Source organism: Heloderma suspectum, chromosome 3, assembly GCF_057233095.1.
Source record: "Heloderma suspectum isolate Gila_16-S chromosome 3, 16-S_ref, whole genome shotgun sequence".
Taxonomy (NCBI): domain Eukaryota; kingdom Metazoa; phylum Chordata; class Lepidosauria; order Squamata; family Helodermatidae; genus Heloderma; species Heloderma suspectum.
In genome coordinates, this window is record NC_139460.1 from 54647089 (window position 1) to 54672634 (window position 25546).

The 25546-nt window shown below is 40.2% G+C and overlaps 1 protein-coding gene across 2 annotated transcripts in view; it reads right to left on the reverse strand.

Moving 5' to 3' along the window:
* Positions 1 to 4638: 4638 nt before the first annotated feature.
* CBLB (Cbl proto-oncogene B) overlaps positions 4639 to 25546 on the reverse strand; it is a 135231-nt gene continuing 114323 nt past the window's right edge. For both annotated transcript variants that reach the window (XM_084843276.1, XM_084843275.1), the window contains 6 exons: positions 25224 to 25364; positions 20735 to 20811; positions 20519 to 20647; positions 19122 to 19265; positions 17480 to 17587; positions 4639 to 8457 (listed from right to left, as the gene is read on the reverse strand). In XM_084843276.1, coding sequence (XP_084699402.1) covers positions 8195 to 8457; positions 17480 to 17587; positions 19122 to 19265; positions 20519 to 20647; positions 20735 to 20811; positions 25224 to 25364 — 862 coding nt within the window. In that variant the 3' untranslated portion in view covers positions 4639 to 8194. The remainder of the gene's footprint in view (positions 8458 to 17479; positions 17588 to 19121; positions 19266 to 20518; positions 20648 to 20734; positions 20812 to 25223; positions 25365 to 25546) is intronic.

Here is a 25546-nt window from a genome sequence, read left to right on the forward strand (position 1 = left end):
GTTAGTCCTTATCTGCAGTTAATCAGTTTAATATGACCCAGAGGAGTACTCAATGGCATCTGTCAGATTCAGTTGATTGACCATTTTAGTCACTTTTATTTACATGATTGCCTCCTGGCTACTGTGACACAAAAGTTGGAAGTATAAAAAAAAGCATAACCAAAGTAGGACTTAAAATTACTTCAGGCCAATGCATTATAGAAATGGCCTAAATTTTTGTCCACAGAGGAGAAGCAGCAGTGACTTGAAAAATTTGGAAAAGTATAATACATTGTCTGTTTTCTAAAGAAGATGAAGGAATTATCTCGACAGAAATAGTCACCTGTCATGTTGTATAAGGAGTCTGGAAACCTCCTGAACTGATCTCTCCCAATGAGACATGTGATACCAAACCCCTGTATTGTTATCATGACATTGGTACTGCAGATATCAAAAATAGGTAACTACTTACTTACAGAAATGGTAAACCAGATTTCTCTTCTTACAGCTTTCTAACAGTCATTGGGAGCTTGAACAGAACAAGAAAACATCCTGTTCTTAAATCAGAATGTGCTTCCTTAAACTTGGATTTACTACTGGCTCATTCGTTTTATTTTTATTTATATTTTAGGCCCAAATTTGTAATCTGGGTTTTTACGCTAAATGTTCAATTTCTCTTTCCATTCTGCATTTTTGGCTTACTTTTTGAGAGATTCTCCTTCATTCCGTTTCTTCATTCTTTTCCTTTACTTTCGCTTGCACATTTTCTTCTCGTTTACCCGGACGTACTGGGCTTGCATTAGATGTCGAGAATTCCAAGCGCCCCCTGCAGAGTACATAGGAGCCTAGGAAGCTGCCTTAGACTGCGTCAGACCATTGGCCCATCTAGCCCAGTACTGTCGACACTGACTGGCAGCAGCTCTCCAGGGTTTCAGGCAGGATTCTTTCCTCGGCCTACCTGGGGAAACTGGGGATAGAACCTGGGACCTTCTGCATGCCAAGCAGGTGCTCAGTCAAACTGAACTAGTGAGGCAACAGAGACTTGTTGTGCAATCCACAAACTTTTATTCAGTTAATAGTACCTCTTCACACCTGAAGCCACTAAAAAGGCTGGGAGCTGTCCTCTAGGCCTAAGTAGCTAAATAGCGCTTTTGTAAGAAAACGACTGAAAGCAGGGCAGTTGTCTTTTTGACTAATGGATAGGTTTCCTGCCATGCTATTCAGGCTTTTTCTGGGCTCCTCCCTTCAGGGAGGATCCTCCTAGCCCAACTTCTGATGGACAGCCAATCTGGCAGAACACCTCCCACCTCTCAGCTCTGCCCGTAGCTTGGCGACAGGCTCTGGCATCTGCTTCCTCCTTCTCTGGCAGAGGATGGGTTTCCATGGGGAGGGTGTAAGATGGGCTCTGAGCCTGGCCCTCTTGCTCGATAAACCCCTGGGAAGGTTCTTCACTGAGTCCTGAAGAGTCTTGGGGAATTTCCTCACCCACTCCCTATCTCAGCTGGGCTTCTTCTAGCTCCATCTCTGAATCTGAATCAGAGTATGAAACCAAACTAGATAACTTGGGACTAATCCTGACGTTAGGTCACCACCAAGATATGGATAATATTGTTTTGCTTAAGCAGCATCAAAATCAGACAGCTAATAGAGCTGGTGATCTTCCACGGCATACTAACTATGGGAGATGTGTTAGTTGTGGTTTGATGGTGGGACAGGGGAAGAGCTCAAATTCTGGATTCCAGTCCTGAATTTTTTCACCACTTAATAAACACACATTTAATAATAGTTTCCAATAATCCCCAGTGGACTAACAACTGTTATAATTAAATCTCAAAGTTAATTAATAGTCAGAAGTATAGCAATAAAACCAACAAAATAAGAATATGGCACTAACCTTTATCCTGCACTCAAGATTTATGATATAATGTCATCAAAAATGAGTGTGGAATAGATGTTGATAAAAGGTGGCTAATGGTACAATTAAAAGGAGAGCTTACAAGATTATTATTATTATATTTATATCCCGCCTTTCCCCCAATACTGGGACTCAAGGAGGCTTTACAACATTAAAATTTATTTTAGTAAGTTTCAATAAGTTTAATAAGAATATTTCAGATATAGTACATTTCACAAAGGGAGGGGTGCCAATGCTATGATGCAAGGCAGGAAAAGCCAACTTCTGTATCAGTTTTCCCCAAACTGGCACCCTCCAATGCTCACTGGAAATTATGGGTCTTGCTGTCCACTGTCTAACACATCTGGAGGGCACCAGGTTGGGGAACCATGTTCTATATGGCTGGAGGGTACTGTTTTCTAGATTTTCACACAGTGGTACATAGACCAGGAATTTATTTTTTGGGAGAAGGGCAGTCACTCAGTGGTAGAACGCATTCTTTGTATGCAGATGTACCAGATTTAATCATGTCCACCTCCAAGCAGAGCTGGGAAAGGCTCATCTTAAAACCAGGAGACACACTGGGGGAGCCAGGGGGAGGGAGTGTGGCTACCTGGGGAATCTTAAGGGGACCAGATTGGGACCTCAGGAGGGCCAAATTTGGCCCTAGGGCCCTAGGTTTCTTCATGCCTGGTTTTGGATTTTGAGTAATTAAAAAAAAAAAAAAACTACCATAGAATATAAGGAATGCAAAGCTCCATTAACAAAGTTGCACACCCTTCATTGCAGATTCCTATTTTTCATTTAAAGCCAAAAGAAGAAGTGTTTAGACACTACTAGTTTATATTTACGTAAGCAGTTCCTTGAAGCCAAAAATATCCAGGTGGTTTCCCAGCATAGTCCAGAAGGCTAATACTCAACAGTAAATGTTTACCCAAATAGGAACTAAGAAAACATGGGGGCAGAGAAGCTAAAAAAGAAGTTAACATTCACTTGATGAGAATCTAAAACCCCCCAAATGCTTTGGACTTACAAAGCGATTCAAATTAAAGGCCTTGGACTTATTAAACTAAAAGATGAAGAATTTAACCTAAGAGAATGGATCTGATTTCTGTACTATATGGGGTTATTGAAATCCATGACTTGTGCCATTTCAAATATTTGTTTTCTCTCCTTCATACATTATTGCAAACCAGTTCTAAATTGCTAACAGATGAAAGAATGCCCCAATTCTTTCCCAACCAATGAGTGGTATGTGTTAAGAGTGCTATCTAGTGGACACAAAATCAGACACCTAATGTCATTTCTGAAGATGAAGAGTCCAGAATGTATGCAATCTTTTCCTTAGTTAATTAAGGAGCTTCAAAAGCAAATGATAAGCACTGGGGAAGAAAAACACGTCAACTAGAAAAGCTACAGAAAGGTCCTCGTTTGGCGAATGTCTATGGTACATTGATAGCAGCTCCACAGTGACATTGAAGGAAAACAGTTTATCCTTTAAGATTAGGAGTGCCACTTCCACAAGAGGAACAGAATAGAAAAGAAGTCAAACAATTACATTCCATCAGTGACCCCATTGTCAGATATGGAAACCACTGAGTTTTAGGTAGAGTAATTGTCAATAGACAATTTGACAACATGCTATTGTTATTCATTCCCAACCTTTGGTGTTGAGTGAGACTATAAAACTAAAATAAGAAACTAAGGGCAAAATCCTATGTCCCTTAGACAGTGTCTGGGGGACATAGCATATTTCAGTTTCTGGTATCTGAGGTCGGAAACAGGGCTCCAACCTCAGAGCCCAGAAACCATGTTCTTTGCCCCTCCCCACTCATAGCCAGCACAGTTCTCTGCACCGGCTACATCTTCACGCTTGGAAACTGAGCACAGAGAGAAGGGGTGTGGTCCTGGAGTTGGGGAGGGGACCCCCAAGCCGCTATACGCAGCTTCCTATATGCGTCCCAACCTCCTTCCCTCCCCGAAGCTACACCTAGATGGGCAAACTTGCCCATGTCGGAAAAATGCAGGGTGGCTGTTGCACAGAGGCGATGATCACCTCCATGCTCGGACTGGCCTGTATTGGATAGTCAGCAGGCTCCAGCTTCAGAGGCTGCCAACTGTCAAGATAGGATTGCGCCCTAATTTTGCTTATAAAATTTGAGTTGGGCTTGAATTTTTCTAACAATAGGCTCCTATCACATAGGAAGCTTCTGAAACGGAGGCAACTTTCAAAAGCAGTTTGTGATATGGCCCAGTAGTCTGTTGTTTATATAGTGGAAAACCCCAAAGTCTTACTGGGCCTACTCAAGCCCCTGAGTACGCTTAAACTAGCTCTTTGAATCCTAGCCAAAATTTTTGAAGGAAACTATTATTCAAGTGGTGTCTTCATCTACAGAGGCAAAAACAATTAATCAAACATGACCAAGAATAAATGACTCAGTGACTATCCAGAATATTTAGGAAAACACCCATTAACTGACAACAGGCACAACGATGCATGTACAAGCCTTTTGGAAAATCATGACTGTTGTGTAAACACACTTGTACCTGAGATCACAGTGATTAAGTCCAGTGGGAAGTGTACAAAATTCCTGGAGATTTTGGCAGCCATGGATGTCAACACACGGTAACAATTTTGTTCTTCTTGACTACTCCATTAAAATCACATCTAATCAATCTAGTGTAAATTAACTGTGGGGATGACAAGTCACAGTATACAAGACTTGAGTGAAACAAGTTAATAAAAACACCAAAGAAAAATGTATCATTCTGTTAACATTAATTTTTATAAAATACCTTACAAGAACAGAGAAAGTAACTTGAGGTTACATAATATTCAGAATTGAAAAAGAATGCTGAATAAAATATAAATTGATCACACCACTATGTTTGCCACATTAGACAAGTTTATAAAAGGCATTTTCAGATAAAATAGTTATTTAGAAGATAAACCTTCAAAATGAAAACTATTGCAGTCCTTTCAAGAAATCAGTCCTAGAAGCACTATGTTCCAGGTCAACAGGCAGTACCTGATTTAACACACACTTGTCTGTTTGGAATTTGTCAAGCTTTAAGACACAAATTAAACATTTACCAGGTCAGTGCAAAGTAAAGCTTCACGCTGGAAATATGAGGAACAAAAATAGAAGAATGTTTCTGGTACAAAATAAATTCACATTATGAAAAATCCTCAGACACACACTTGGGATACGAGCAAAACTGACATTAGACTAGTGGCTATTTGAGGACACAGATCAAGCCACTAAAAAAGCAGCTCATTTATTTTAAAAGATGTGAAGGGTTTTTGTTTCCTCTACATATTGTTGGAAGTTATCTGCATTTTGATATGCCCCACCATCTGAATAGTTTAGCAGTAAGGAATGCAAACTAGGAGCTAAAGTATGTTGAAATGATTAAAGCTCTCGGATGAGCCCTGAACGTAGAAACAGGATCATAGTTGTAATTTAGTAAATTAATACTTTACCAAATTCTGAAATGGATTCACTTAGAAAGTGTGCTACTTAGCACAATATTGTGTACTTAAAATATAACAGGTGTACACGTGTATAAGCAAGCCCTTCTTCTGTGGAAATGTAGAGACCATTCATTCTTAAGGCTGCTAATTTGTGTGCAATAAGAAATCTATTAAGGAGTGATCAATTTCACTTGGCTGTATTCATAAAGATGCCTGTTAGGATCATTCTGACATAGCCTCTCACATCCATGGAGTGACTTTTAGAATATTAAAGGGCTTTGTAGGAACATACTACAGTAGAATATGATGCCCTTGCAACCTGTTCAAAAATTATCTTGTTAAACGAATCTTATCTTGTTAGATCCGGATTGACTAACTTGACACATACCATTACAATATTTTCACATTCCTTCATCCACTGGAGTTAGTCCAAATGCTATTCCATTAACACAAAATAATATGGTGGGTTTTGTCCTGCATTTGCAGTTTAGGAGAGATGAATCAGTGCTTTTCCTAAAGTCCTGTGTTTAAAAACCAGGGAAAATAATCTGTTTTTCTCTACTGCAATTGGAGATTTTGTTCCAAGAGAAGCAGTCCTTTTTTTTGTTAAAATAAATTATTTTTAACAGGTGGTCGAAGTTAACTAAAGTATTCTGTAGGAGAACTACAGGTTTTAACTTAGCAGCATGCCAAACACGTTTTATATTAAAAGGAGATTCAAAACCAGACTGTTTAAAGATCCTTTTTTGGACTTAATATTGATATGAGGTTTCATGGAAACAAAATAACCAGCTGTGACTGCTTAGGATTACCCTTGAAATTGGATTTAGACATGGGCATATTACATGACTGTTTTATCACAAGTATCTACAGGATCTGAGATGATATATTTCATTTTTAATGTAAATTCTATTTTTAAAGTAACTGTAAATAGCATTAGAGCTTCAAAATAAATTCATGTAGTGTTGTGCTGATATGTTACTAGATATCTTCCAAAGAAGGCTGAGGGTGCGATCCACAAACCCTGCTGCACTGCTGACTCCCTGTTCTCCCCTAATGTCTGGCCTCTGGAAATTGGTTCCCTATCTCAAACCTAGAAACTCGGTACCTAATCCCCCTTGCAGTGGTTAAGACTGGTCTGCATTCAATCAGGAACAAGAGTGGTTACAAATGCTTCAAACTGTCAACAGCCACCTCATCAGATATTGAACTACCACCAAGCCAGAAGATGTTGCAGTTCTGTCTATGGTTAAATGTATGGGTTTTGAAAGGGCTGGAGAGCCTGCCAAGTTAATTGGGTGCCCTTGTGTTCACTCTAAACACCTCTGTTTAGTAGCAACACAAGGGCAATGTACCTTACACTAGCCAGTGAATCAAGCACAGGGTGCAATAGTCCCAGGTCCTCTGGAAACGGTGCATTCTGCACACCAGTCTCATAAACAATGTTTGTAGATCACACCCAGAAGACAATGAGAAAAATACATCTCCCATGCTTTATATACGGATCATTCTTGTTAATCCCAGGTCTACAATTTCAGTGAGCGTATGTAAAAGGAAATGGAGAGACTTTAATATCTGGGCGGGGTTGGGGGAGAGAATAAAAGTACATCAGGGCTTATTCTAGAGTTTGAGAAGAATAACTCATGTGAGAAGTTGAAGGTCTGGGTTTGGCTTGTGCTTTGAAAGGTTGCAGTCTAGGACACCACTATGAACTCAAGACAAAAAGATGTAAATTGCCTCCATGAATGCAGATATAGTGCAATCAGTTGATCTGGACATTGAATACACACTGAATAATGTGAATTAATAAGAAGCTTTGCAAAAATAGTGCTATAGTAGCATTAGGACTCAACAGTGCAAAGATTTAAAGTTCCTCTGTTAATATTAATTTGTCCCCAAAGCTGTGATATATCAAAGAATAATCATCCACACAGGAAATTAACTACATCCCACTTTCCAGAAGACAGGAGTATAATTTACCTGACCATTGTGAATATAATTCAACATGATAGATCTATTTGGCATGCCCAGTGATATTGAAGGCATGAACAACATGGGTACCTTTCATTAAGCTCATAACAGAACAAAGGGCTAATTTTAAACACATACATTTGGATTTTTAGTATATATCGTATCATATCATGCAACTTAATATTGTGAATTTTAATTTTATTACTGAAGCCATCTAGACCTTGAAGCTTACCAGCCACATGTCAAAAAAAAAAAAGCTGCCCAATGCTGTGGTCAAAATGCCTTTAAAAAGACAGACCAAAGACAAAATAATGCATTACACATTCATTTCTTCTCTCTCTAAATAGCAAAAGTATACCAGGAAAAAAATCAGTAGTGAAGGCCACATTTTTTCTTGCATTAGCCTGATGCTGAAATGCAAAAAAACTTAAAGCTTCTTGAAAAATAAAAACAGAGAATGCACATTTAGGAAGAAGTAACCAACTTAGTTGATGGGACAAGTCATTACAAAAACAGTTGAAATGCCACATAATAGAAAATATGAACAAGAACAGAGGAGGACTATCAACTTGAAAAAGGTCACTCACCACCTTGTAAACATGAAAAAGCATTTCACAGATTAAAAGTTCATGGGAAGTAAACTTCTTTAAATTATTTGTCAGTTCAACCCTGATTCAAAACGTATGGCTAGCAAAAATACAGAAGATTCAATCCACTTATGTCTTGAACTGCGCAGTTATCTTATTCTGAAAACTGTAGCAACTTGCTCTTCAAAGATACCTAGAGAAGAATATCTCTTGAACTCCATCTCACTTGCACATAATCTCTCATGTTCACATATGGAAAATTGGCTTGCTGCAAGATTTTCTGTACTGCTATAGATTGAGACGTGGGGAAATTGATGGAGGAAAGCAGGCAAATTCTCTTAGAATGCTCCGTGCTACATCAAGGTTATTCTGGGCTATCTCAAGTGCTCGCTTCACTTCTTCAAAGGAATAGCCTTCTCCCATAAGTTTCGCAATTTTTGCATCAACACTTTCTATAGATGTGTCAGAGTTATGTGCTTTCCTATGGTGTAATTCTGGAGCAGTCCTGCGAGGAAGTGGTTTAGGAGGTCTGGCTGGTGCTTGCGTACCATCTGTAGAAAAAGATAATCAAAGGAAGAAATGTCACTTGATAAAGGTTAAAAGGAACAGACATTCCTACTTATTTCAAGTCCAATGTTTTGTTACAGAACTATTAATTAGCCTAATTTCTTAGAAGGCTGCTGAAGTGTTTGCAGTCAATTTGTTTCATCACATGGCATTTTCATATTTTAAAATATTGTTTCCTAAGTGTATGATATATGCTTAGTGAAGTGAGAGTTAATCTAAGAAAGCAGATATGAATGAGGGTAAATCCAGCTGCTTGACTTTTTGAATCTCAGGACCAAATTGAATCACACCACAATCAAAGTTCACTATGGAACTGAAACTGTAGTATGGATTTGCTACTTGGCCATATTCCCAAATAGTCCATACATGCATTTAAATTTTAGTTATCAATTTTATTAGCCACCAGAAATAGCCATATTGAAAGCTTTTGGTCAACACTACGAAGAATGAACATAATAAGCCAAAATTAAGTTTCTTAAACCCTACTGATTTCAGTGGAAGAACTAAGCAACTGGGTTCACATGACATGACAACCCATCATGGGTTGTCATGTGAAACAAGCCACAGTGAACTGTATTGTTGTCTGAACCTGGCCCACTTCCCGCAAGGTGGCTTATTTTTGGCCAACAAGCAACCCTGACAACCCATGGCTTGTTTTAGTTGTTCTTTTACCAACAATGGATTTGAGTGTCATCTGAACCCAGCAGAGCCAACCAATCATGGGCTGTGGCAATCGGGTACAGAGATGCTCTTCCTGACCACACTTACCTGAGCTGCCTCAAGCCTCCCTTGCTAGTGACAGCCCCTCCAACAATGCCCATATGGCACTTTGGAAGGGCTATCACTCATTCGCCATCCCCTTTATAATTTTTTTTTGGCCCCAGAAATGTGCACAAATGAGGCTGTAATTTTAAAAAAAAACAGCCCCAGGAACACGCCAAAATAACATTATTTTTTAAATTAAAATAATAATTTTAGCTTTTAAAATAAAAAATTAAGAAGACACATTCTTAATTGTGCACATTCCCAGGTCCAAAAAAAAAAAATGCCCCCATTTACGCAAATGTTGGGGGTAACAAAAAATACACCAGGGAATGAAAAGGGCTCATGATTGGAGTGGGGAGGGGGACAGGATGGCTTGACAAGATGGGTTCTTCTACGCAGGACCCTAGGATACGGGTGGATGACTGAGGGGGAAGGAGGGAGAGAACAACCCATGGTGAGCCCGATCATCTGTCAGGCGCACCATGGGTTGTTCCAGAAACAACCCATACTGTGTAGCTTATTCGCAGAGTGGGCTGTCCTGTCATGCAGACCCACCCAGTAAGAGCTTAAATAACTTCCATAGAAATCAATGGGACTACACAGTATTTAACTCTGGTGAATTCAAGACTTTCCTGTTTATGTACTGCTGTGTAGTATGGAAAAGATATATTTTTGCTGCAGTACTTTGCTGTAGAATTGAAAAGAGAATTAGAAAATTTTGTTATAAAGCAGTAATTGGTAGAGGGGACCGGAATTCAGAAAAAGAGCAGGAACTGGAATGGCAAAACATAATTCTGTAGTAAATGCAATGATGAGAAAGTCTCCCAAAATAGTCATCAGTACAATCAAGCAGACTTCCATTTTTACTCAAATCAATTTATTAGAATCTATCAAATTCTTTGTTTTTACACATAATGAATTCATGATTTATATTGTATTAAAACAAGTTTCTATTCTGCCAAGTGGTTAAACTGATCCTGATCATAAAATATTTCATGGCATAAACATGAAATGTGTATTATGAAGTGGGCTGCTATAGAATACAAATGTTATCCACAAGTGTTTTAATTCAGTTTAGGTGAAAGGTGAATCAGCTCCTCATAAATACTGTTCATTTCACAGACTATAAATCCAATAAAAAAACTTTTTCAATTATACTATGACATGATTTAATACAAAGATTTTCATTTAATTCAACTTAAATTGAAAACATTGATACAGATCATACTGCATTATTATTTGTAATGATGGCAGAAACGTATGGACATTTTAAAGGACTGTGGTGGAAATCTTCCAGATAACGAAGCATATACAAAAATTAAAACATCTGTTTGAAGTTTTTAGCAGTGAGCATCATGCAGTACTTGAGCAACATTAAATCTTTGGCTAGGTTCTAGAGGACCACAACTTAAGGAGTAAATATTAATTCCACATACAATGTATACAAACTATACCCACAACTACTAGTAAAACTGCGGATATAACTTGTGCATGGATTTGTATATTCATATGTGAAAGGAAGTGTTTGGATATGCGCTTTCTGTGCACAAGCTACTTGTGGGAGCGGCTTGTATAAAGCTGGTAAAGTAAAACTTTGGCTCCTGGTCTATAGTATTCCCCAAACTCTATGCAATTAGATTAAATGCTAAGTAATCACCCTCTATGTAAGTAAAAGCAACATCTGTATTTTAAAGCTGGCATAGATGAAGAGAACTGTTTCATGTTCACTGTGGACTAGAAACTCAGCTGGAGTAAAAATCTTATCACAAAAGAAACACTCTGAAGTCACATTTAGGGTGCAATCCTAAACTCACCAGTTCATGAACTGAGGAGCATTAGGATGAGGTGGAAGTTTGATGCCATTAGAAGTGGAGATTTGTCACCTCTTCCAAAAACACAGCCATGGAAATGCCTCCTGCACTGTGGAAAGGCTTTGATGGCTAAGCCACTTTGCCACCAAAGTTCTGTTTGCAGCTCCCCAAAACAAGGTAGAGTCATGAGTGGAGTATGGACAGCATGGACAAGGAGCACACCTATGCCAAATCCTAATTCCCCTGATGGACACATTCACAAATGCGGTGGAAATGCATGCAAGATAGGTGTAATTCCCCTCCAGTCTACTCCAACAGGAGGGGAAAAGATAAAATGAAGAACTATTCCCACCACATCCCTCAACACTTTTTCTTTGTTTTCCCTCTCCCAAATTGGGAATGGTTCGAATGCAGTGGCCATTCCACAGACGTAACTATGGAGACACCTCCCGACACACACAGTGAGGAAATGTGACTATATATTGATATATAATATATTGTATTTATATAAATCTATTATATTTATATGCTTATATTTATCATGGAGGTGTTCAGAAATCAGTGGTTTATTTTTCAACACTAGCTATGTTTTATACTGAAGTATTTATTTTTTATTTGTTATTAAATTTATTAATCGCCCATCTGGCTGGTCACCCAGTCACTCTGGGTGACGTACAGCATATAATGAAACAGTTTAAAACAATATAATTCTACAATAAAAACGTTTTCTAAAATACCCTAACCCACCCCAAATGCCTGCCTGAACAACCACGTTTTTAATGCACGGCGGAAGCTCAGTGAAGAGGGGGCATGGCGGAGTTCCGTAGGGAGGGGGTTCCACAGAGTGGGGGCCACCACAGAAAAGGCCCTCTCCCTTGTTCCCACCAGTCTAGATGTCTGGCTGAAGGGACAGAGAGAAGGCCATCCGAGGCTGATCTTGTTAAGCGGCCTGTCTGGTGTAGGCACAAACTAAAGGCTAGGTATACTTGGTCTGTAACAACTATGTCCTACTGTATGAAACTATACTTCCTTGGTCTAGGTCAGACCTCCAGATGTGTTGGACCACAACTCCAGCATCCCCCAGACAGCCTGGGAGTCATGGTTCAACACACCTAGAGGGTGCCAGGTTGGGGAAGGCTGTTCTCGGTCTACAGATTGTCATTCAACATACTGAATTATGGAACCTTCGTCACTGCAATGTATTTCATTGTTGGCTTTTCTATTTTCAAATCTAGCAGAGATCGACTGGGAAAGTTAATGCTGTGTCCTAAGAAGTTTAAAATGCATACAGGACATAAAGGGAAAATTCAAATAAATCCCACACACAACCAGGTCCAACTTTAAACAAAAATGATGCACTTATGGCTGTTGCGTGAAGAACCTCCATGCAGAAAAATGCATATAAAATTTCTGGGAAGTGTAAGACAAGTACACTGTTTGGACAGCTGTTCCATTTAATAGCTGTCCAATTCATGGAGTTAAGGAGTACAAATCATGTGCACAGCACATTCATGAGCCAGCACTGAGAGTTTTTGCTGTTCTGACTAGGGCTCCTTCTAATACTCTAGTCACTTTGTGTAATGCAGAGTGGTTGACATAATTTTTCCTAAGTACTCTCTCCTGCTGAGTAGAGCCTGTTCAGTTGCCTTGTTTATCAGAGAGCTGAGGTCTATGGAGTGGGTAGGGAGACAGCTAGAATGTAAGTGGTGAAAACTCACTGTGAATCTGACAACACAATTCAGAGCTCATTATCAAGCCTATTCTAGTAAAGATCATAGCAAAGTAGTAGTATTTCTTTGCCACCATTTTGGCTTTGCTGTGCAATACTTTTCTGAGTGATTTGGCACCTGCTCCAATTTGGCCCAGCTGTGGATGTCACTGAACCCTGTGATACGTTTGCTAACCACTTGGGGGACAAGATTGCTCATATTTGCCATTATTTGGATGCCAGTACTGGGAATGTTCAATCCATTTGGATATATTCATCTGGTCCTGTATTACTGAATCAGTTTCAGTTGCTGTGGCACAATTTAAAGTGCTGGGGCACTCCTATAAAGCCTTATATGTCTCGGGATTGGGTGTTCTGATCACTGATCTCCACACGAGCCTGACCATAGACCAAGATCATCTCCTGAGGCTCTTCGCAAGTGTCCCCACAAGTCTTAAGTGTCGCAGGTGGCAACTAGGAAGGAGGCCTCCTGGATTATGGCACCCCACTTATGAAGTACTCTCCCCAAAGAGGCTCACCTAACATCAGAGTAGGCACCATTTCAGCACTGGACAACAACCATATTATTTTCCTAGAGCTTATTTCATAATTTCATACACTGATAAATTTATGTTTTTCTACATGGAAGTTACCTTCTTCTAGGAAAACTAGTACGTAGTGTGGGCCTCAGAGGTAATTAGAGAGGTATCTCAAATTAAATCATTGCAACAAAAGTCCAGAGAAAGATGGACATTATGACTGGGTTTGCATGACACAATAACCCATCATGGGCAGCCAGCCATGGTGGGTTATTGTGTCATCTGAACCAGGTGCATTCTCCACAAGATGGTTTAATTTTCATGAACAAGCCACCCTGAGAACTCATGGCTTGTTGTAGGGTTGTTCATACCATGGAGGGTTATCATGTCGTCTGAGCGTGGGAAAGTGATTTTATCATGGGTTGCTGGGACTGGCTACAGAGCCACTCGGCAAGAGCAGCAAAATCCCCATGCTGCTCTTCGTGATCTTGCCAGTGCTACCCTCGCCAGTGACTGCCCCTCCACCGATGCTGAAATGGCACTTTTGAAGAGCCAGTTACTGCTGCAGTTACTGCACTTTAGTGGATAGTCACAAATCGCGCTGACAGTTTTAAAAAAAAGACCCTGAGAAGGCAGCTGTATGGGACAGAGTGAATGCGACCCTATTGAGGTGGGGTGGCACTGGTGTAAGTACTGCTGGTGTGGGTGCACCATTTGCTTTGTCCCATTCAGCCGCATTCTAAGGATATTGTTTTTTAACTGTCAGAAATATCTACACATATGTAAAGGCAAGACTACACATCGGACACATATGGCATTTGCCCATTTTCGGTGCTTCTGAACTGCGCCAACTTCAGAAGTGTGAGCAAATTAGCCTATATAAAGGCTAATTCACCTTGTCAATTTCCTTGTATGTTACCTACCCCACTTCTGAACTCCTTTTGACAGCTAAAGCATACAAGGAAATTGACCAGGCAAGACTACAGATATTGGACAGGCAAAAGTGCACTCCCGAGCACTTCCAAAAGACTGACAAAACGCCCCGACTAAAAACAATCGCAAATACATTTGCATATTCCAAAGCACTAAGGAAAAAGGTGGTGAATGAAAAGGGGTGACTGGGATGAGGAGACAAGACGGGTTCTGCTGCAAAGGTGCTTGAGATGTGCTTGTTGTTCAGTCGTTCAGTCGTGCCCGACTCTTCGTGACCCCATGGACCATAGTACGCCAGGCCTTCCTGTCCTGCACTCTCTCCCGGAGCGTACTCAAGTTCATATTCATTGCATCAGTGATGCTACCTAGCCATCTCATCCTCTGCCGTCCCCTTCTCCTTTTGCCTTCAGTCTTCAGTATCTGTCCTTCCAATGAGCAATCTCAAAAACGACAAAATGATCTCAGTACGAATCCAAGGCAAACCATTCAGCATCACAGTAATTCAAGTCTATGCCCCAACCACTGAGGCCAAAGAAGCTGAGGGTGATCGATTTTATGAAGACCTACAACACCTTCTAAAACTAACACCAAAAAAAGATGTCCTCTTCATCATAGGGGATTGGAACGCTAAAGTAGGAAGTCAAGAAATCACCGGGATAACAGGCAAGCATGGCCTTGGTGTACAAAATGAAGCAGGACAAAGGCTAATAGAGTTTTGCCAAGAGAACACGCTGATCATAGCAAACACTCTTTTCCAACAGCACAAGAGGCGACTCTACACATGGACATCACCAGATGGTCAATATCGAAATCAGATTGATTATGTCCTTTGCAGCCAAAGATGGAGAAGTTCTATACAGTCAGTAAAAACAAGACCTGGAGCTGACTGTGGCTCAGATCATGAGCTGCTTCTTGCAAAATTTCAGCTTAAATTGAAGAACGTAGGGAAAACCACTAAACCGTTCAGGTATGACCTAAATCATATCCCGTATGGATATACAGTGGAGGTGAGGAATAGATTTCAGGGATTAGACCTGATAGACAGAGTGCCTGAGGAACTATGGACGGAGGTCCGTCACATTGTTCAGGAGGCAGCAACTCAATCCATCCCAAAGAAAAAGAAATGCAAGAAAGCAAAGTGGCTGTCTGAGGAGGCTTTACAAGTAGCTGAGGAAAGAAGGGAAGCGAAAAGCAAGGGAGAAAGGGGAAGATATACCCAACTGAATGCAGAGTTCCAGAGAATAGCAAGGAGAGACAAGAAGGTCTTCTTAAATGAACAATGCAAAGAAATCGAGGAAAACAATAGAATGGGAAAGACTAGAGATCTCTTCAAGAAAATCGGAGATCTCAAGGGAACGTTTTGTGCAAAGACGGGCATGATAAAGGACAAAGAAGGCAGGGACCTAACAGAAGCAGATGAGATTAAGAAGAGGTGGGAAGAATACACAGAAGAACTATACAGGGAAGATCTGAATGTCCCTGATAGCCATGATAGTGCGGTCACTGAACCTGAGCCAGACATCCTCGAGAGTGAAGTCAAGTGAGCCTTAGGAAGCATTACTAACAACAAGGCTAGCGGAGATGACAGTATTCCAGGTGAGCTATTTAAAATCCTAAAAGATGATGCTGTTAAAGTGCTGCACTCAATATGCCAACAAATTTGGAACACTCAACAGTGGCCACAAGACTGGATAAGGTCAGTTTACATTCCAATTCCAAAGAAGGGTAACGCCAAAGAGTGTTCAAACTACCGCACAATTGCGCTAATTTCACATGCCAGCAAAGTGATGCTCAAGATCCTACAAGCTAGGCTTCAGCAGTATGTGAACCGAGAACTACCGGAAGTACAAGCTGGGTTTCGAAGAGGCAGAGGAACTAGAGATCAAATTGCCAACATTCGCTGGATCATGGAGAAAGCAAGGGAATTCCAGAAAAACGTCTATTTCTGCTTCATTGACTACGCTAAAGCCTTTGATTGTGTGGATCACAACAAACTGTGGCAAATTCTTAAAGTGATGGGAGTACCAGACCACCTTACCTGTCTCCTGAGAAACCTGTACGAGGGTCAAGAAGCAACAGTAAGAACCAGACATGGAACAACTGAGTGGTTCCAAACTGGGAAAGGAGTATGACAAGGCTGCATACTGTCGCCCTGCTTATTTAACTTATATGCACAGTACATCATGAGAAACGCCGGGTTGGATGAATCACAGGTCGGAATTAAGATTGCCGGGAGAATTATCAACAACCTCAGATACGCAGACGATACCACCCTAATGGCAGAAAGCGAAAAGGATCTAAAGAGCCTCTTGTTGAGGGTGAAAGAGGAGAGTGCAAGAGCTGGTTTGAAATTCAACATTAAAAAAACGAAGATCATGGCATCTGGCCCCATCACTTCCTGGCATATAGAAGGGGAAGAAATGGAAGCAGTGACAGATTTTATTTTCTTGGGCTCCAAGATCACCGCAGACGGTGACTGTAGCCATGAAATTAAAAGACGCTTGCTTCTTGGGAGGAAAGCTATGGCAAACCTAGACAGCTTAGTAAGAAGCAGAGACATCACCTTGCCAACAAAGGTCCGTCTAATCAAAGCTATGGTTTTCCCAGTAGTAACGTATGGCTGTGAGAGCTAGACTATAAGGAAGGCTGAGCACCGAAGAATTGATGCTTTCAAACTGTGGTGCTGGAGAAGATTCTTACGAGTCCCCTGGACTGCAAGGAGGTCAAATCAGGCCATCCTAAAGGAAATCAACCCTGAGTGCTCATTTGAAGGACATATACTGAAGCTGAAGCTCAAATATTTTGGCCACCTAATGCGAAGAGAAAACTCTCTGGAAAAGACCCTGATGCTGGGAAACACTGAAGGCAAAAGGAGAAAGGGACGGCAGAGGATGAGATGGCTAGATAGCATCACCAATGCAATGAATATGGACTTGAGCATGCTCCGGGAGAGAGCACAGGACAGGAAGGCCTGGCGTGCTATGGTCCACGGGGTCACGAAGAGTCGGACACGACTGAACGACTGAAGAACAATTAGTGTATTTAATTAATTAGTGTATTTAGTGTATTTGAGACCGTAACGTTCTTAGTTATGCGTAAATTGTCGCTGCATAACTACATTATGCAAACCCAGAGCTTTTCTCTTTGGGTTATGATGCCAAGGAAGTGTCAGAGGAATGGTTCTGCAAAACCATCCATTTTGCTGGATGCAAAACCAACCATTTCACAAAGAAAAAAGGGTTTTGCTTACCTGAACAGGATGGAAGCTGGTCATAGTCCTGGGATGTTCTGTGGGTCTTCATATTTTCACCAGTTAATCTTCGAACTGGGGGCAAAGGTACAGGATCAAAGAAAAGATCTGTTAAAAAATTAAAGAAATTAGTTTTTTGCAGATTTCTGTTCATAGAATAGTTTATAGTAATAAATGAATTTGAAGGTCAGAGAGGAACATAAACGACAGCAGGCATGGTCTAATAAATGCAAGTTTAATTCAATGTTCCATGGGGTTACACACTCCTCAGCCTACATGCAGATCCCATTCTTCTTTCCATGGTTTGCTGCTGTGATTGAATCAGGCAGAATATAGTTAGTCCTAAGCAGGATTTCTTCCAAAATATTTCAAACCTATTTCAAACCATGGTTTCAAATGAAGGTTGGAGAAGCATTGCGGTGTATTCTTCCAACTCTTGAGGTAAAACGTGTGGTTAAGGTGAAAATAACACCGTGAAATCTTTTCTACCTTGCACTTTTTCATGCTGATTTTCTGCACCTGTTTGCAGCTGTTGTTCCCCACACCGCCTGCTTCTGCTTTAGCACCATTTTAAAAAACAACAACAAAAACACTTTGGGTTGGATCCAGTGTAGTATGAGCTGAAAGCCAGTCATGCAAATTTATTTCAAACCATGGGTTCAAATGAAGATTGGAGAAGAGCTGCAGGAGATTTTTTTTAAAAACCCAAAGGTGAAGGGTTATGCCAATTATAGACATTCCATCAGATAACAGGTAGAGAAGGAAAGCAGGGCCACTCCATCAGCTCGGCTGAGAAGCCAGCTCTATCAGGCTCCTTCCATCAACTGTCACCTAGCAGCAGAGGGAGGAATGGAAAGCAAGGCCTCTCTGCTGACTCAGCTAAAGATCAGCAACTTTTGGCAATTTCTCTCCTTGAGCTGTTTCAATCCAGCTGGTCAATATAACAACTTTTGCCCCATTTGCTTTTTTCTTCTTTCTTCCCAATCTTTTTTCCTCCTGTATTGTGTCTTCAGATGGTAAGCCTGAGAGCAGGGATGACTATCTTATTACTGATCTTTGTAAACCACTCTGGGAGCTTTTTAGGGTGACGAGTGGAGTAAAAATGCTTTAAGTAAATAGATAAAACTACACCAGGAGGGTAATGTTGAGTGGTGGCTTTATCTCACTATTCGCTAGTTTTGACTGAGAAATAAGCTTACAAAAGTAATGAAACTTGTTTTTTAATCCTCATTATAAAAAATATTTCAGTTTATAACAGAGACATCTAAATAGTCATACCGACTCATGATCCTACTGACATTCTCTCTCCAACATGCCCCTTTGTACTTCATGTGTTCTATCTGAAATATGTGCATACTAAACCAAACTACTTTGTAATTTATAGGTCACTATACAGTGGACAAATTTCCTATTTTCTTGCAATGTCTAGAAGTTCTATCTTAACTACATTACTTCGCGAAATATGAAAAATCAGAACTTTTATATTCTTTTATGTAACGACATCTTCACAAGTTTAAAGTACAAACCTACACATTTTATAGTTAGAAGTATGCCCAGAGATAGTGAATACCTGATGACAGTTTTATCTGCCTGCCTAAGTCTTTATTGTAAGATTAAAAATATGCTTGCTTTTAACTCTTACCAGCAGCGGGAAGGTACAGTTCATGCCCAGACAAAGGTCTGCTCCCTGCAATAAGTGGCTTTGTTTGCTCAATGAGGCTGTGGCGTGCAGGGGGTGGAGGGGGTGGAGGAAGCGTGGGTGGTGGATTGTCAGAATCATCTTCACCTACATTGAGAGAGAACTCATTATATATGCAAATCTTCATTAAGGGTATAATCAAAAGTGAAGCTGAAAATTGATCTTCTCTGGCCATGAAGAGAAGTCTTCCTCCAAAGGTTTATCTAGCAGTTCAGTGATTCCAGTAATGAAACTGTAGGTCTCATTTCTATTATGCAAAAGCCAACACTTAAAACATGCCGTGAATGACCTTTTACTATACTCAATCTGTTTTATTTTTCTTACAAGTGTTTTTCTGGGTTGTGACATCATTTGCACATTTGTAACTAAGCTTCAAAGACTGCTTTCTAGCAAAATAAAAATGCATAAATATTATTATTGTAGGTCAATTCAGGCAGACTATCAGTGGACCTACAAATAAGTATATATATGCACGGTCATATGAACTATACTTAGCACATAAGCTTACTACCAGGAAATGCTTATTGACATGTTAAGAGGAAAGTGCCAAAGAACAACTCCAACAAGAAGAAACATAGGCATATTCATGTCCCTGTCCTACTGGACCTATCACTGACCCATGTTTGAATTTCAACATAGTACACAACTATTAATGCTGTGGCCTCTTATACTTTGTAGCTTCAATGTGATTTTCTAACTTTGCTCTCTGCAATACTGTTTTCACCTGCATATGTACTACTGAATTTATAGTTGAGATATAAAGAACTGCATCGGAAAATTCTATGAGTAGCACAGCTTCCAAGTCTTTTCTTCTAAAAGCAGCACCCAGCACCATGTGGCAAACTGCTCCCCAAAATTCAAAAGGGCTTGGAAAGAGGAAGTGGATATGGAAGAGTAGTCAAGGGAACCCACCCAACTCTCTGCATATGTCCAAGGGCCATCATGGATCCTAACAATTCATTGTTAATTTTTATTATTTTCATATGTATACATTCTAAAACAGTTCAAGAGTAATTTGCATGAGATATATTAACTACAGTATACTTCTCTGCAGGATTATAACAGAACTGCCATTAAATATTTGACAATTTGGACTAAAATTTGACTAACTTTATTTTGGCTAATCATACATCTATATTTTTATTTATATGCATATGCATTTACATTAAGTATAAACATATGCAAATGGACACAGAATTGTGGCACTAATAAATATAGGTATTGGTCAAATAAATATAAATATTAAATGCCATGAATGCATCAAAAAACACTATACTCCCGCCCGGCACAGCTTATACTATAAACAAGGAGCTATATTAATAGACAGGAGAATATATAACCTGGAGGGTGAACCAGCAGGTCATAATCAGAGGGAGTCCTGTTGAGTACTGAGCCATGTTTCAAGTTTTCCCTCATAGGAGGCCGCACAGGTGGTAAAGGTATCAAGACAGAGGGCTCAAAGGCATCTCCTGAACAACAAAAGTAGCACTTTTAAAATGACATCTTTAAAAGTAATTACTTTCCTTTAGACATGTAACAAAGATGAAAAGTCATACCGATCTCTGGGTGTTTCAGTTTTTTCATCTCAGAGGCAGCATTGTGCATTTCATTAATTATTCCATTCTCACATACACTGAAAGCAGAGATAAAAACACACATACACTGGAATGTTAGTCAAATGAAAACAAAAACATACAATTCACCAGTGATGACTATTCATTCATTAAGCCAATTAACACTTTTTAAAAGCCTGTTTGTTCACTTTCATAATGGTCTGTCAGATGCAGAGATTAAATATCAAATTCAGATATTCAAGACCGTAAAAAGCAATAATTTTTAAACTTCTGGCAAGTACAAGATTTTGGTTGTTTTTAAAGAGTTGACACTAACATTATTTCCTTTTAATAGAATGTCTTAGAGAACATAATTTTCTAGGACCAATATAGTATCAACACAACAAACAGAAATAAAGAGGCAGAATTCAATAGAATTACCAAGTGACAATTCAATTTACCAGAATGCAATGCCTTATTATAGTGTTATGCCATATATGCAGGGCCATTTATTCTTTTCTAAATAGCACAATCTAGAGAAGTTTGTTCATGAGTATCAGCAAAATAGACTGCTAAATCCAAACAAGTGCACTGAAAATTTCAGACCACTTTACAATTTAAATATGTTGACTGCTTCCAGTTAATCAATACTTAATCTAGCCTTACAGAAAGAAAAAGAAAATACCTCACCCACCCAAACCCCCACAGAAATGTAACTTTTGATTCTTGTGCTGGAATTTGAGGCTTTACTTCCAAATAAAACATGAAGTTATATAAGCCTCTAATTCGCTTTATTATGCTACTAAAAGCAAAAGTGTTTAATTTGTGATCATCAAAATAAAACCAAGGCCCCACCACAATAAGATAAATCCAATTACACAAAGCTGTTAACCACTCATCTATCCAGCCAAAAATAATTATTCATTTGTTGCTATTTCATCTGTTAGAAGAGGGTAAGTTTCCATTAAGATAAATAATTACATCACAATTATTAAAAGCTAATGCAGAAACTCCCCTTCATGGATCACTGCCCTGTTGTGGAGAAGGGGCTTGCATAACTCAGTGAAGCCATACGCTATGCCGTGCAGGGCCACCCAAGACGGACAGGTCATGGTGGAGAGTTCTGACAAAATGTGGTCCACTGGAGAAGGAAATGGCAACCCACTCCAGTATTCTTGCCAAGAAAACCCCATGGAACGTATCACAAGGCTAAAAGATATGACGCCGGAAGAGGAGCCCCTCAGGTCTGAAGGTGTCCAATATACTACTGGGGAAGAGCAGAGGGAATTTCCAATTAGCTCCAGAAAGAGTGAAGCGGCTGGGCCAAAGCCGAAAGGACACTCTGCTGTGGATGTGTCTGGTGGTGAAAAGAAAATCCGATGCTGTAAAGAAAAATATTGTTTAGGAACCTGGAATGTAGATCAATGAATCAAGGTAAGCTGGAGGTGGTCAAACATGAGATGGCAAGATTGAACATCGACACCTTGGGAATCAGCGAACTAAAACGGACAGGCATGGGTGAATTTAATTCAGGCGACCATTATATCTACTACTGTGGGCAAGAATCCCTTAGAAGAAATGGAGTAGCACTCATAGTCAATAAAAGGGTGGGAAAAGCAGTACTCGGGTACAATCTCAAAAATGACAGAATGATCTCAGTACGAATCCAAGGCAAACCATTCAGCATCACAGTAATTCAAGTCTATGCCCCAACCACTGAGGCCAAAGAAGCTGAGGGTGATTGGTTCGATGAAGACCTACAACACCTTCTAGAACTAACACCAAAAAAAGATGTCCTCTTCATCATAGGGGATTGGAATGCTAAAGCAGGAAGTCAAGAAATCACCAGGATAACAGGCAAGCATGGCCTTGGTGTACAAAATGAAGCAGGACAAAGGCTAATAAGTTTTGCCAAGAGAACACGCTGATCATAGCAAACACTCTTTTCCAACAGCACAAGAGGCGACTCTACACATGGACATCACCAGATGGTCAATATCGAAATCAGATTGATTATGTCCTTTGCAGCCAAAGATGGAGGAGCTCTATACACTCAGTAAAAACAAGACCTGGAGCTGACTGTGGCTCAGATCATGAGCTGCTTCTTGCAAAATTTCGGCTGAAATTGAAGAATGTAGGGAAAACCACTAAACCATTCAGGTATGACCTAAATCATATCCCTTATGAATATACAGTGGAGGTGATGAATAGATTTAAGGGATTAGACCTGATAGACAGAGTGCCTGAGGAACTATGGACAGAGGTCCGTCACATTGTTCAGGAGGCAGCAACTCAATCCATCCCAAAGAAAAAGAAATGCAAGAAAGCAAAGTGGCTTTCTGATGAGGCTTTAGAAGTAGCTGAGGAAAGAGGGGAAGAGAAAAGCAAGGGAGAAAGGGGAAGATATATCCAGCTGAATGCAGAGTTCCAGAGAATAGCAAGGAGAGACAAGAAGGCCTTCTTAAATGAACAATGCAAAGAAATCGAGGAAAACAACAGAATGGGAAAGACTAGAGATCTTTTCAAGAAAATTGGTGATCTCAAGGGAACGTTTTGTGCAAAGATGGGCATGATAAAGGACAAAGAAGGCAGGGACCGAAGAGGTGGGAAGAATACACAGAAGAACTATACAGGGAAGATCTGAATGTCCCTGATAGCCATGATAGTGCTGTCACTGAACTTGAGCCGGACATCCTAGAGAGTGAAGTCAAATCGGCCTTAGGAAGCATTACTAAAAACAAAGCTAGCAGAGATGACAGTATTCCAGTTGAGCTATTTAAAATCCTAAAAGATGATGCTGTTAAAGTGCTGCACTCAATATGCCAACAAATTTGGAACACTCAACAGTGGCCACAAGACTGGATAAGGTCAGTTTACATTCCAATTCCAAAGAAGGGCAATGCCAAAGAGTGTTCAAACTACAGTACAATTGCGCTCATTTCACATGCCCGCAAGGTGATGCTCAAAATCCTACAAGCTAGGCTTCAGCAGTATGTGAACCAAGAACTAATGGAACTTCAAGCTGGCTTTCGAAGAGGCAGAGGAACTAGAGATCAAATTGCCAACTTTCGCTGAATCATGGAGAAAGCAAGAGAATTCCAGAAAAACGTCTATTTCTGCTTCATTGACTACGCTAAAGCCTTTGATTGTGTGGATCACAATGAACTGTGGCAAATTCTTAAAGAGATGGGAGTACCAGACCACCTTACCTGTCTCCTGAGAAACCTGTACGAGGGTCAAGAAGCAACAGTAAGAACCAGACATGGAACAACCAACTGGTTCAAAATTGGGAAAGGAATATGACAAGGCTGCATACTGTCACCCTTCTTATTTAACTTATATGCACAGTACATCATGAGAAACGCCAGGCTGGATGAATCACAGGTCAGAATTAAGATTGCCAGGAGAATTATCAACAACCTCAGATGCGCAGACGATACCACCCTAATGGCAGAAAGCAGAGGATCTAAAGAGCCTCTTGTTGAGGGTGAAAGAGGAGAGTGCAAAAGCTGGTTTGAAACTCAACATTAAAAAAACGAAGATCATGGCATCTGGCCCCATCACTTCCTGGCATATGGAAGGGGAAGAAACGGAAGCAGTGACAGATTTTATTTTCTTGGGCTCCAAGATCACTGCAGACGGTGACTGTAGCCATGAAATTAAAAGACGCTTGCTCCTTGGGAGGAAAGCTATGGCAAACCTAGACAGCATAGTAAGAAGCAGAGACATCACCTTGCCGACAAAGGTCCGTCTAATCAAAGCTATGGTTTTCCCAGTAGTAATGTATGGCTGTGAGAGCTGGACTATAAGGAAGGCTGAGCGCCGAAGAATTGATGCTTTGTGGTGCTGGAGAAGACTCTTATGAGTCCCCTGGACTGCAAGGAGGTCAAATCAGTCCATCCTAAAAGAAATCAACCCTGACTGATCATTGGAAGGACAGATACTGAAACTGAAGCTCAAATATTTTGGCCACCTAACGCGAAGAGAAAACTCCCAGGAAAAGACCCTGATGCTGGGAAAGAGTGAAGGCAAAAGGGGACGGGGACGGCAGAGGATGAGATGGCTAGATAGCATCACCCATGCATTGAATATGAAGTTGAGCACACTCAGGGAGAGAGCGGAGGACAGGAAGGCCTGGCGTGCTATGGTCCATGGGGTCACGAAGAGTCAGACACGAATTAACGACTGAACAACAACAACAATGCAGAAACTGGGAACTAAATTTTCTGAGTTATAAAAATACCCACTGTAGTCTTTGCTCTATAAACATTTTAAAAAATCAACAGCTGCCTAAACAGTATTAAAAATCAAGAAAGAAATTCTACATCTACTTGATGATTTGTCAAGTATTTTAAATACAGTGTGTGTGAAAGTGGTAGTAGCTATCAGTTTAACATGACGATTTGGATCAATAAAAAGATGAGATTAAGTTGAAGCCAGATACGCAATCATGCCAAATGACTGCTCTATTATTGTCTTCAAATAACCTTACCGAATGTGAGGCTTTATAGTATGACACTGAGGTGACTGTGAAGTCAAAGCAACAGGATGGGATGAGGGAATCTTGTACTCATCTTCTTCTACATGTTCCCTCAGTTTCTCAGCAAGGGAATTTATAACAGGAACAGAAGACCTCAAGAGAAAAGTATATCAAACCCAGATAAGCTTTATTTGTTATAGAAAACAGATCTATTATTTATCACATTTATGGGTGAAATGGTCCTATTTTATTTTTTACAACAAACCTATGAGGTAGATTAGGCTGAGAGTGTGGGACATTAAGCTAAACTAAGATTTAGCGAGACATGAATGAGT